At 46.6% G+C, this 13,838-nt stretch overlaps 1 protein-coding gene across 1 annotated transcript in view; it reads left to right on the forward strand.

Annotated features, from left to right (window-relative positions):
- TC2N (tandem C2 domains, nuclear) overlaps nt 1–13,838 on the forward strand; it is a 243,432-nt gene that overhangs the window by 69,055 nt on the left and 160,539 nt on the right. The window contains exon 3 of the mRNA XM_085626516.1: nt 6,573–6,803. Coding sequence (XP_085482642.1) covers nt 6,573–6,803 — 231 coding nt within the window. The remainder of the gene's footprint in view (nt 1–6,572; nt 6,804–13,838) is intronic.

Below are 13,838 nucleotides of genomic sequence, written 5' to 3' on the forward strand. Positions count from 1 at the left end.
CGTGCCTGAATCTCTCTGGGAATGGACTCAAACGGAGAAAATGGTTACCCTCCTCCAAATCACATATGTGTTGGGCATGCTTTTTCAATTAATTGCCCCTCTTGGTCCTCTGTCAGATAGACAAGACCATTATGATATTCATTTTGGGTTTATCTAGACGTTGCCTGGCAATTCGGAAGCTTTTCCCCCATACATCAGCAGTGAGACTGGGCCTGTCCCCTGTGGAGCATTACTGTCTAGCCTTCCATTTGGCACAAATGGCGTACATGCACCCCTGTCATCAGTGATGTCACTGACCATGTCATGAGTGATGTAATATGTGACGTCATCAGCAGTGCATTGCGGGAGCGCGAGTTATAGTTAGCTCTACTAACTATAACGGCCGAATTTCTCTGGTTTTGTACGAGTGAAAAATGTCCAACTAACTATAACGACACTGAAACCTGTGGTTTTTTCAGTGAATATATATATATAAATGGCAGGCGAGGACAAATAAATTATTCAAAGCATGCAATTGAGGTCTACGCTCTTGGACGAAGTGTTGGGATATATATATATATATATATATATATATATATCCAGCTCGGGCTTGTTTCCAACACAGTGAGAGGCACTCGAGCGCAGACACGAGCCTCAAGCGGCAGCTCAATCTTGTGTCAGGAACTCCGGACTTCCGATACCTTTGGCAGCCCAACCACCACTGCCTGACGCGTTTCAATAATCTTCCTCAGAGGCTGTTCGTGGAAAGGAACACGCACAGTCCGGAACTGCAGGTGAGAGATTTCTTTAATTGCGCGCCCCCTATAGGCTGCTTCAATAAGACTGCGCATTGTCTGCTGGTACCTGTAGTTCCAGAGGGATGCAGATATCCCCTCTAAAGTGCGTTTGAATGTTCTGCCGGAATATATAAGCCCCCAATGAGCCTCAGAAGTCGGGGGTTCCCTCAATTTAGTGTCTTACGCCCCACATCACGAGGCTGCTGAATGTACTCCTCTGCGGCCCCCAGGTTCCCGGGGTGGTGCACTCTCGGCGGCTTGGCAACCACCTATAGATCCAGCTCGGGCTTGTTTCCAACACAGTGAGAGGCACTCGAGCGCAGACACGAGCCTCAAGCGGCAGCTCAATCTTGTGTCAGGAACTCCGGACTTCCGATACCTTTGGCAGCCCAACCACCACTGCCTGACGCGTTTCAATAATCTTCCTCAGAGGCTGTTCGTGGAATGGAACACGCACAGTCCGGAACTGCAGGTGAGAGATTTCTTTAATTGCGCGCCCCCTATAGGCTGCTTCAATAAGACTGCGCATTGTCTGCTGGTACCTGTAGTTCCAGAGGGATGCAGATATCCCCTCTAAAGTGCGTTTGAATGTTCTGCCGGAATATATAAGCCCCCAATGAGCCTCAGAAGTCGGGGGTTCCCTCAATTTAGTGTCTTACGCCCCACATCACGAGGCTGCTGAATGTACTCCTCTGCGGCCCCCAGGTTCCCGGGGTGGTGCACTCTCGGCGGCTTGGCAACCGCCTATAGATCCAGCTCGGGCTTGTTTCCAACACAGTGAGAGGCACTCGAGCGCAGACACGAGCCTCAAGCGGCAGCTCAATCTTGTGTCAGGAACTCCGGACTTCCGATACCTTTGGCAGCCCAACCACCACTGCCTGACGCGTTTCAATAATCTTCCTCAGAGGCTGTTCGTGGAAAGGAACACGCACAGTCCGGAACTGCAGGTGAGAGATTTCTTTAATTGCGCGCCCCCTATAGGCTGCTTCAATAAGACTGCGCATTGTCTGCTGGTACCTGTAGTTCCAGAGGGATGCAGATATCCCCTCTAAAGTGCGTTTGAATGTTCTGCCGGAATATATAAGCCCCCAATGAGCCTCAGAAGTCGGGGGTTCCCTCAATTTAGTGTCTTACGCCCCACATCACGAGGCTGCTGAATGTACTCCTCTGCGGCCCCCAGGTTCCCGGGGTGGTGCACTCTCGGCGGCTTGGCAACCGCCTATAGATCCAGCTCGGGCTTGTTTCCAACACAGTGAGAGGCACTCGAGCGCAGACACGAGCCTCAAGCGGCAGCTCAATCTTGTGTCAGGAACTCCGGACTTCCGATACCTTTGGCAGCCCAACCACCACTGCCTGACGCGTTTCAATAATCTTCCTCAGAGGCTGTTCGTGGAAAGGAACACGCACAGTCCGGAACTGCAGGTGAGAGATTTCTTTAATTGCGCGCCCCCTATAGGCTGCTTCAATAAGACTGCGCATTGTCTGCTGGTACCTGTAGTTCCAGAGGGATGCAGATATCCCCTCTAAAGTGCGTTTGAATGTTCTGCCGGAATATATAAGCCCCCAATGAGCCTCAGAAGTCGGGGGTTCCCTCAATTTAGTGTCTTACGCCCCACATCACGAGGCTGCTGAATGTACTCCTCTGCGGCCCCCAGGTTCCCGGGGTGGTGCACTCTCGGCGGCTTGGCAACCGCCTATAGATCCAGCTCGGGCTTGTTTCCAACACAGTGAGAGGCACTCGAGCGCAGACACGAGCCTCAAGCGGCAGCTCAATCTTGTGTCAGGAACTCCGGACTTCCGATACCTTTGGCAGCCCAACCACCACTGCCTGACGCGTTTCAATAATCTTCCTCAGAGGCTGTTCGTGGAAAGGAACACGCACAGTCCGGAACTGCAGGTGAGAGATTTCTTTAATTGCGCGCCCCCTATAGGCTGCTTCAATAAGACTGCGCATTGTCTGCTGGTACCTGTAGTTCCAGAGGGATGCAGATATCCCCTCTAAAGTGCGTTTGAATGTTCTGCCGGAATATATAAGCCCCCAATGAGCCTCAGAAGTCGGGGGTTCCCTCAATTTAGTGTCTTACGCCCCACATCACGAGGCTGCTGAATGTACTCCTCTGCGGCCCCCAGGTTCCCGGGGTGGTGCACTCTCGGCGGCTTGGCAACCACCTATAGATCCAGCTCGGGCTTGTTTCCAACACAGTGAGAGGCACTCGAGCGCAGACACGAGCCTCAAGCGGCAGCTCAATCTTGTGTCAGGAACTCCGGACTTCCGATACCTTTGGCAGCCCAACCACCACTGCCTGACGCGTTTCAATAATCTTCCTCAGAGGCTGTTCGTGGAATGGAACACGCACAGTCCGGAACTGCAGGTGAGAGATTTCTTTAATTGCGCGCCCCCTATAGGCTGCTTCAATAAGACTGCGCATTGTCTGCTGGTACCTGTAGTTCCAGAGGGATGCAGATATCCCCTCTAAAGTGCGTTTGAATGTTCTGCCGGAATATATAAGCCCCCAATGAGCCTCAGAAGTCGGGGGTTCCCTCAATTTAGTGTCTTACGCCCCACATCACGAGGCTGCTGAATGTACTCCTCTGCGGCCCCCATGTTCTCGGAGTTCCTGACACAAGATTGAGCTGCCGCTTGAGGCTCGTGTCTGCGCTCGAGTGCCTCTCACTGTGTTGGAAACAAGCCCGAGCTGGATCTATAGGCGGTTGCCAAGCCGCCGAGAGTGCACCACCCCGGGAACCTGGGGGCCGCAGAGGAGTACATTCAGCAGCCTCGTGATGTGGGGCGTAAGACACTAAATTGAGGGAACCCCCGACTTCTGAGGCTCATTGGGGGCTTATATATTCCGGCAGAACATTCAAACGCACTTTAGAGGGGATATCTGCATCCCTCTGGAACTACAGGTACCAGCAGACAATGCGCAGTCTTATTGAAGCAGCCTATAGGGGGCGCGCAATTAAAGAAATCTCTCACCTGCAGTTCCGGACTGTGCGTGTTCCTTTCCACGAACAGCCTCTGAGGAAGATTATTGAAACGCGTCAGGCAGTGGTGGTTGGGCTGCCAAAGGTATCGGAAGTCCGGAGTTCCTGACACAAGATTGAGCTGCCGCTTGAGGCTCGTGTCTGCGCTCGAGTGCCTCTCACTGTGTTGGAAACAAGCCCGAGCTGGATCTATAGGCGGTTGCCAAGCCGCCGAGAGTGCACCACCCCGGGAACCTGGGGGCCGCAGAGGAGTACATCCAGCAGCCTCGTGATGTGGGGCGTAAGACACTAAATTGAGGGAACCCCCGACTTCTGAGGCTCATTGGGGGCTTATATATTCCGGCAGAACATTCAAACGCACTTTAGAGGGGATATCTGCATCCCTCTGGAACTACAGGTACCAGCAGACAATGCGCAGTCTTATTGAAGCAGCCTATAGGGGGCGCGCAATTAAAGAAATCTCTCACCTGCAGTTCCGGACTGTGCGTGTTCCTTTCCACGAACAGCCTCTGAGGAAGATTATTGAAACGCGTCAGGCAGTGGTGGTTGGGCTGCCAAAGGTATCGGAAGTCCGGAGTTCCTGACACAAGATTGAGCTGCCGCTTGAGGCTCGTGTCTGCGCTCGAGTGCCTCTCACTGTGTTGGAAACAAGCCCGAGCTGGATCTATAGGCGGTTGCCAAGCCGCCGAGAGTGCACCACCCCGGGAACCTGGGGGCCGCAGAGGAGTACATTCAGCAGCCTCGTGATGTGGGGCGTAAGACACTAAATTGAGGGAACCCCCGACTTCTGAGGCTCATTGGGGGCTTATATATTCCGGCAGAACATTCAAACGCACTTTAGAGGGGATATCTGCATCCCTCTGGAACTACAGGTACCAGCAGACAATGCGCAGTCTTATTGAAGCAGCCTATAGGGGGCGCGCAATTAAAGAAATCTCTCACCTGCAGTTCCGGACTGTGCGTGTTCCTTTCCACGAACAGCCTCTGAGGAAGATTATTGAAACGCGTCAGGCAGTGGTGGTTGGGCTGCCAAAGGTATCGGAAGTCCGGAGTTCCTGACACAAGATTGAGCTGCCGCTTGAGGCTCGTGTCTGCGCTCGAGTGCCTCTCACTGTGTTGGAAACAAGCCCGAGCTGGATATATATATATATATATATATAAAAATATATACACCCATATGAGAGGTGACCCCACCAGTTTTATCTGTCTCTCTTAGTGTGCCCCCTTTAATATCATTTCTAGAGGAACCACGGTTAACCTTTCTAGCTGTCATTCATACGTACTGTAGGTTGCCTGGGACATGTGACCAAATAGATTACATGGTTGTTGTTACTCTTGTTGTTTGATCTCCACTCTCATGGGGTGATGTGGCTATAAAATTCAGAGTGCTCAGAATAAACAGGACCTATTGTCAGAGAAGTTGTAGTAATGTGTAATGTGTACATTAACACAAAGAGAAAGAGGTGCCGCTTTGTACTTTGAAGAAAGAGTCGTTTGTGGGAATATAAAGCAAGTATTCACCTGACCGTAGTGGTTCTGGGAACTCATTATTGTTCAGCTCTGAGAAGTAAAGTTTGCACAGCAACATGGGTAAATAGTAGCATGAACAAAAGTTAGTGATAACGAGCTAGACACAGAAAGCAGCACAGCGACTGAGTCTGCACGACCAGGTCAGTTCTTTGGTTGTCCTTCTATAGGCAGGTCCGACTCTATTATGTACTCAGATTTTCCTTCTACTCTCTACACCACCTCAAGGAAGCTAATAGTTTGTCCCAGGCTTCTTACGTTTCTTTATTGTTTTGTCTACATAACGTCAGTTGAAAGCTCATTCCTGGAGCCAGCACCATGACCTCTACATCGGATATAATGAAATTCGACTTCTCTGGAAGGATGTAATTCCTTATCTTGATGGTTTTGCGTGTTTGTACCCAGGCAGCATCACAATAACTAAAAAAGCGCAGTGAGATTTTATACCTCAAAGTCAGCCCTCGTCGCCACATAGGGTTGATTTAGATCTTGGCGAACGGATTACTCTGTCACAACGGTGACGGATATCCTGTCTGCCGAAATATAAATCCCATTGTACCCTATGGGATATACATTTCGGTGGATGGGACATCCGTCACCATTGTGACGAAGTAACCCATCCGGCAAGATCAAATCAGGCCCATATTCTATAAATGTTTCCTGCCTCACCACTCAGTCTCGCCACTTTTAGATTTCAATCAATCCCCATTATAGTAAACCTCTTTTTGTGAGAAGTTTGTGATAACTTTTCTTCAAAGAGATTATATCGATCCTCATGACCATTGACTTTGCCCCCTAACAATCGAACAACACAAGGCAGAAATGGGTAAAGATCAGAAGCTTTCCAAGTCTAAGACATTCACAGCATATGGCCTTCTACTAATTCCATATAGATCTACATACACCTCATTTTGGTCCCCTTGAAACCAGGGCAGGACTGGGGAACCAAAAGCAGCCCTTGCAAAAATGCTCAAACCAGCTCCTCTCCCTCCATCTCCTTGCTCAATATCTCTCTTTCCATCAATCCATTCTCACTCTCTCTTCTTGATAGCTCTCTCTCTTTCTTTCTCTATCTCCCTACCTCCCTCCTTCTGCCTGCTGTAATTGACTTCTGGGAGCTGGAAACGTGTCAGAGGAATCAGAAGTGGTCCTGGGCTTTCAAATCCGGTGTCTGGGGAACTGAAAATGCCCGCTGGAATAAAAAGCCTATCCGGCCATTGATTTTGCGACACATTTTCAAACTATGACATTGTATAGTAACCGCCTGTGCTGTTTTCTCAGTTTACAGAGACAAAGAGTCCGAAGCTGCAGCCTCAGCGAGAAAGGAAGTGGTCACCATCCCTCCAATGTATTCTGTTTCAGTAAAGAAGCAAGTTGGGTGCACAGAAGACTACCTCCTGTCTAAGCTGCCAATGGATGGCAGAGACGTGCCATTTGTCGTCCCCAGCTTTAGGCCCGCCTACATACAACCCAGAGCTACTGGCAGCCCAACTCACCTCAAGGGGCTTCAAGGTAAAGGAATTACATTGGCATGGAGGATGACAAATCCTAGTCTTACTGTCATCAGTGATGAAGAAAGACCTTCGCGTTGAATGATTTTATTGTTTACTTGGTTCTTAATCTGTTTTTGTTGGTCTCTCCCTGTCTTGGCAAGCAGCTTACTTCGAAAATCTGCTTATCTCTTGTGCCAGCGGTTGTTTCTGACAGGAGTTTATTTTGAGTTCCTCTTTTACTGATAATGTACTAGTGGGACAGTGTTCAACACATATTATCTGATGGTAAAATCTATGTGATTTGAACAAGGTTCGTAGATCCTGCTATAGAAAGGCATTGTGCTTGGCAAGGAGGGTGATGGAAATAGTGTCAACACTTTACCCAGCCTTTAGGGCAGAATTCTGAGGTGATTCCTGGCATGTTGATATTGAATTATTTGTATAGCGCGCAAATGCCGAAGGGCGTCTTGGTGCTGATATCTGCAACATTGAGATAGGGAGCAACTGGAACTAAAGATTAGTCACAGCAACCAAGAGAAGGTCCAGGTTTATTGAAGGGCCTATAGCTGCTTGCACTGGGCAGACAATAACCAAGTTTTAAGGTGTTTCCTGAAACTAAATAGATTAGACTGGGTTCTGAGGTGTTCAGGTAGGTTATTCCAAAGTTGTACTGTGGTGTAGATAAAGTTCCTACCTCCTCATTCCTTTCTTCTGATTTTGCGGACATTATCTGTCTAGGAGTTAGTCGAGCACAAGGTTCGTCTGGGACTATACCAAGCTATGTTTTTTCAGATATGCTGGGCCGTCACCATACAGAGTCTTATGTGCCAAACATAAGGCCTTGAACATGACTCTTTGCTTTAAAGAGAGCCAGTGGAGCTCTCGTAATGCCTCGGAAACTGGCTTGAACTTGAGAATTTTCTTTAGCAGTTGAGCTGCTGCATTCTGGAACAATTGAATTGAGGGCATGCTGGTGGAGGCCCAAATATAAGGCATTGCAATAGTCCAGCCTTGACATCACCAAGGCCATAAACACAGATTTTTTAAGTTTGTATGAGGTGAAGGGGAGAATTTTCCTCATCATGCGTAACAGGAAAAAGCAGGAAGATGTATGTTTGTCAATCTGTGCATTAAAGGACAAGTAGGGATCACAAATTATTTCCAGATTCCTGACCGTGGATACAGGAGTGGGAAGAGAACCAAAGGGCATATTTACAAGGAAATGTTGGAGCGCGGAGCTGCGCCAAATTTGGCAGCGCCATGATCCGACATTTCCAAAACACAGGGAAGCGCCGTATTTACAACAATACGGCGCATCCCTGTGTTTTACCTAGCAATGGCGCTAAAATTAGCTGCCTAGCGCCAACGCAGGCACCTTTGCAACACAGTGCAAGGGTGCCTGCATTGCAGGGAATGATTATCTATGTGCAGAAAGGTGTTCCTTCCTGCACATAAACAATCAATAATGTCGATTTGTTACTTCCATGTGTACTGTAGAATGCACATACAAGTAGCAAATTGTCATTATTTAATGGTGTTTTGCTCTTTCTATGTGTGCCCCAGAATGCAGCACACAGAAAAAGAAAAAGTGAGGAGAAATAAAAGTGTTTCTCCTTGTTTCGCCATTCTAACGCCTGCTATTGCATGGTGTTAGTTTTGGGCACTGCCTCAGATTTACACATTCTTGTAAATCTGAGGCAGCGTCAAAAAGCAATGAGTGTTGTGATGGACTGCCCACAGCAACACCCATTGCACGCCCCTGTCACACAAAGTGATGCGTGTAAAAGGGCCGTATTTCCAAGGTGGCATTAAGCCACAAAAAGTGGTTTAATGCCGCTTTGTAAATATGGAGAAGCGCATAGCGCCACCAGATCTTTGCTAAAAGTGACGTTCTGTTGGCGCTATCCCTTGTAAATATACCCCCAAGGGTCTGAGGCCGCCTGGATTGATCCCAGAAGGCAGGGTCCTTGCCAAAGAGGAGAACCTTAGTTTTGTCTGAGCTCAACAAAAGGCTATTATTGCTCATCCATTCTCTGAAGCCACCCATACAGCTTTTAAAGCAGCGAGCAGTCTCATCAACATCATTTCAGATGTACACAGCAATTTGTGTATCATCTGCATATTTCACGGGACGAAACCAAAGGAGTGGCTCAGTCTTGTCAAGGGCATCACATAAATATTAAAAAGTGTAGGGCTCAGCTATGAACCTTGAGGGACCCCACATGACAGTGAGAAGGAATAAAGGGGAATAAAGTCTCCCAGGGCAACTGACTGTTGTTTATCAGACAGAAAAGAGCGAAACAGTTCTGCAGCTCAACCACCAGTTCCAATTTCTATCAAGTCTTTCAGCAGGCAGTGGCGGCTCCTCCACTAAGGCAGAGGAGCATAGCCCCACTGCTTTTTAGCAGTGAAATAAAGGGAAAATAAAATGTTGATAACTCGCGTTATTATCATTTATTTTCTCCTACTTCCGCAGCTTTGCATGAGGGGGTGGAGGCAGGGGAGAAGTGGTAGCACCCTCCTAACTGTGCAATGACTGCTTGGCCGGCTCTCACAGGCCCGCCAAATAGTCTTGCGCGTTTTGCATGTTCTCCATGCAGCCTGCATTACAGCCTGCGTGGAGAACATGCCCAGGCACTCAAGCAGCTTCTGAGCGCCAAAACACAGCGCTCAGACCAATCGTTGTGATTGGCTGACTGGGAGCCTGGGTGTGCTTCCTGTTCAGGCCAGCGGGGGAGGACTACGGAGGAGAGACATGGTCAGGAAGAGGGGAGAAGGCAAGTTCTTTTTTTTATGTTTTAATACCCGCTTTACCACGTCCTCCTCCCTCCCGCCCCTGCATCTGCCCTTCCCACCTCAGATCCATGCTGGCTACTGCTGCCAGCATGACCGCATGGTTTGCAGTGTCAAAGGCTGCTGATAGATCAAAGCGGATCATCGCCGCCTTCCCACCTTATCCAGGAAACTTCTCAGCTCCTCTGAAGCTACAACCAGAGCAGGTTTGGTGCTGTGATCTGGCCTGAACCCAAACTGTGTGGAATCCAAGATCTCATTACCCTCTAAAAATTTAGAAAGTTCTGCATTCATGTGCTTTTCAAGAATTTTTGCCCTAAAGGGTAAGCGAGGTATAGGATGATAGTCCTTTACCTCTTTTGGATCTAATGAAGGTTTCTTCAAAGGGGAAGGATAGTGACCAATTTTCCAGCTACATCATGGGCGATTTTCAGGAGGCAGGGGTCCAACGGAGCCCCTGAATTTGTTTGGCAAATAAGTTCAACTACTCTTTCCTCCGTGAGATGGGGAAAACGACAGAAGGTGTTTTCTACGGGAGCTATACTTGTTAACCTCTAAGTCTGAGCTGCGGGCCTGCCCTTAAAATAATTCCTCCACCTTATTTTTAAAGAATTTCACTAATTGATCACAGAAAAGTTGACAGGGAGCAATAGTCCCACTCAATGAAAGCCTAGAAAGAATCCGAACAGTTTAAAAAAAGTTCCCTAGTTGAGTTTTTTGTTGAACGAATTTCCTGCAAGAAATATTTAGTTTTTTCGATAACAATCTGTTTTTTGTAATCTTGAATATATTCATTGTGTCTGGCCTTCTCTTCCTTCAGATAATCTTTGCTCCACACTTTCTCCTGCCTTCTTGTTGTTGTTTTAATCCCTTATGCTGAGGAGAGAACCAGGGGGCTAAGGGCCTTCTTCTGTGGATTTTAATGGTTTCAGCAGGGGTGCACTTGGTGACTGCGATTCTTATCCACTCAGAATATTTCCCTACTGTTAAGTCTTTTATGATTGAGGGGCGAGATCTGTCTAAAACATCTACCAAGTCTGTCCTGTTAATTTTGTTTGAGGCTTGAACTTTCTTCTTTGCCCACTATTTTTAGTAATATTGGTGGGAGTGCCAGATTCTTGGCTAAATTGACTACTTTATGGTCTGACCATGTAATAGGTAGAATACCATCAACGTTTAATTCGAAATTGTTAGAGAAAATGCCGTCTAGGGTATAACCTGCTACACGGGTGATAGTATTCACCCGCTGAGAAAGACTAAAACCTAAGTCTTTATTATTGTCAATCTCTAAAAGAAAATTAAAATCCCCTAAAATAGCAAAATTGGAATGCTGCATACATGATGCTAAAATATCACCAAGGCCTTCTAGGAAGCTTGCTTTTGGTCCAGGTAACCTGTAGCTCAGTAGTCCATTGAAAATAGGTTTATTGGATAGCTTATAACTAAATAACAGTGCTTCACTATCTGTAACTGTTGCAGGTTCACATGCAACTTCAAAATGGTCGCAATAGACCACTGCTAAACCGCCCCCTCGCTTACCTACTCGATTTATCCAGGTGATAGCAAATCACAGTTTTAGTGGTGAGTCAGGGTGAAATTTAAATTGCACCAGCATTTTTTCAGGAATTTTGCTTTATGCTTTTTATGCGAAATTTACAAAATTATACCATGACACCACATCATGTAGTTAGTTACACTGCCATTTGCGGCTCAATTATAGTATGGGAGCGCAGGAACAATGTGAACAACCAGAACCCGTGCAATTTTGTTTCTGGCAATTGTAATTTTTGTTCCATTTTGATAGCATCAAATTCCTCCTTATGTCAAATATAGATGTGAGGATTCATTTTGGACAAAAACATAGCACCAAACCATGGATTTTCATTTCACACAATTATGTGTAATCTCGAGTAATCTTTCTGAAATTTCATGTAATTGCACAAATGCAAATATTTGATTTTCGCACACCCCTTGTTACCGGTAAACATGGCCATGTATGATGATGTGCTGCACCTGGCCTGTACAAATCTGGAAGGATCATTTTCAAATAATCCTGGTGCCAGCACTAGGAAGCTTCCTGCTGGCACGCGGTTATCACTTCCAGTGCAGCTGGGAGCTCAGCAGAAAGAAGCACTCTCTGTTCTCCGTCATTGGATTACTCCGCAGGCATCTGAAACCCAACGCATTTGCAGAGTTTCTGGCATCGTTTCCCAGTGTAATTAAGCTCTATCAAATGTTCTTCGATACAACATACATTATTGTTTTGGATTAAAGGAAAAATGTGGTGGGGTGAGAGCCCCTGATATCTGACGACATTCCTGTTTTCTAGTGGCACGCAAAGCGCCCCTTAATGTGCATCACAAGATAAGCCTCTTCCCAGAGTTAGCAAACTTTAGTGTTTAGTTCCCGAGATATTAGGTCCATAAAATAGGCAAAATGTTACTAATATCTGCCCCTAAGGAAAAAAATAGATGGTCAGGTGCCCGTGGCCAGAATCCTTTCTTTTCAACAGCAGCAAATTAAAGGACATGTTTTTGTGGAAGGAACGGATGTAGTAGTACATGGAGATTTTTTGTGAATTTTTTGGCTGAAATTTTTTGGACTTTTGAATAAAAACTTTTTTTAATTGCCATTTGAAAATACATAAATGAATGTGCATTCTGGCAAAAAGAGTAAATGAATGTGCATGAATACCGACTCTCGACCCTGCCACATTATTCCAAGAGGAAACCTACTGATCCATACTGTACGTCACATCTGCTTGCGGCTGAACAGCCAAATCAATCGGAAATCCAAGGCCTCTAAATCTTTTTTTATGTTTCTGTGGGTATCCAACAGCATGATATACAGGGTAATCCATTACCTTATATCTACCCAAAATCCAAGCCCTTACCCCAGTATGAGGTGACTCTTTTGCCCACCAGTGCAATATATTTTTTAGTGTGTGGTAACCCCAGGATTGTGAACATCTTGGTGTATCATGCTACCTGAAGGCCCTCGAAGAGGCACAGCCGGGCAATTTTAGGTTGAAATTCAAGCTCCCACTTAATTATATTGCATATAATCTTGGTCACCTTTGCCCACAACTTTGTATCAGTGTGTAGTTCCCCACGGTATGTAGGAAATCCCCTTGTGCAGCCAATCAATGTAATCAGCAAGAAAACATGGCATGGTCCGTTTATCAAATCCTGACACGTGTACTACTATATCTTGTACAAAAACATTGAATAAAGTCAAACGATACCGAAACAGAATGGCTATTTCCCTGGGCTCGATGAGAATATCTCTTCAGTCTTCGGCAACGAAGTAACCCACACTCAGTTCCTAAACCACCTAACGTCTGAATGTATCAGGAGTATTGATGATTAGTGTTCAATATACCTGGGATACTATATAAATGGAAAACCATCTGTCATGAGCTTCATCTCCAGGGGGCTAATGTCTGACAAAGTTTTAACATCCCTGAGATTGGAGTTGAAGGCATGCCACAGTTCCAAGTGAGACAACACTGACGTATGTGCTTGGTTCTCTTCCTATAGATTTTCATACAAAACCATAGTCCGTAAATGTATGCCATCCCCCATCTTGGAGATTCCTTTGGGATCACATCCACTAAAACCTTCTAGGGCCACAATCTGCCAGAGGTAAAAACATACCCAGAGGGCAGTTTCATTTCACAGCCTATCCAGCCACTCAATTCTCTCTAGTGCTCTCTGCTAGATGCAAAACATGGTCTGGTGTTCTGTGGGAGATCGTCACGGAGTCTTTCTCCTTCTAGTACACGCAGTGGGTGTTTACTCCCTATGGTCCACAGCGAACATTAATGGTTCAGTTCAAGAAGCGAATCGCCAGTCATTTACATCTTTGAGATGCAAAGCTTAATGATAACGTTTTGTGCTTGTATTCCCAACCCGCTATTAAATGTAGAGTTACAAAACATAGTGAACATCAGCCTCTGGGCGCCTACCTTTGAAAGGCAGAAGGCCTTTCAAAGCCGGAACTGACTGCGGTAGGCCAGGCTTTGAAAGAAGAATCAAAGGAGCTCATTGGCATAATTCTGGAGCCCAGAAGCTGAAGTCCTGGCTTTTCAAGTAGTCCCATTAGGCCCTAGGTTTGGCTAGACTTACACCTGCTCAGCGCCAGAATACCCTCCCAGGTGATAGTGTGCTCTACAAATCTACTTAACACAGCACAACACAAAAGAACATAACACATATAACATAACAACACAACATAATGCATATAACATAACAACATTGCA

Source organism: Triturus cristatus, chromosome 9 (assembly GCF_964204655.1).
Source record: "Triturus cristatus chromosome 9, aTriCri1.1, whole genome shotgun sequence".
Taxonomy (NCBI): Eukaryota; Metazoa; Chordata; class Amphibia; order Caudata; family Salamandridae; genus Triturus; species Triturus cristatus.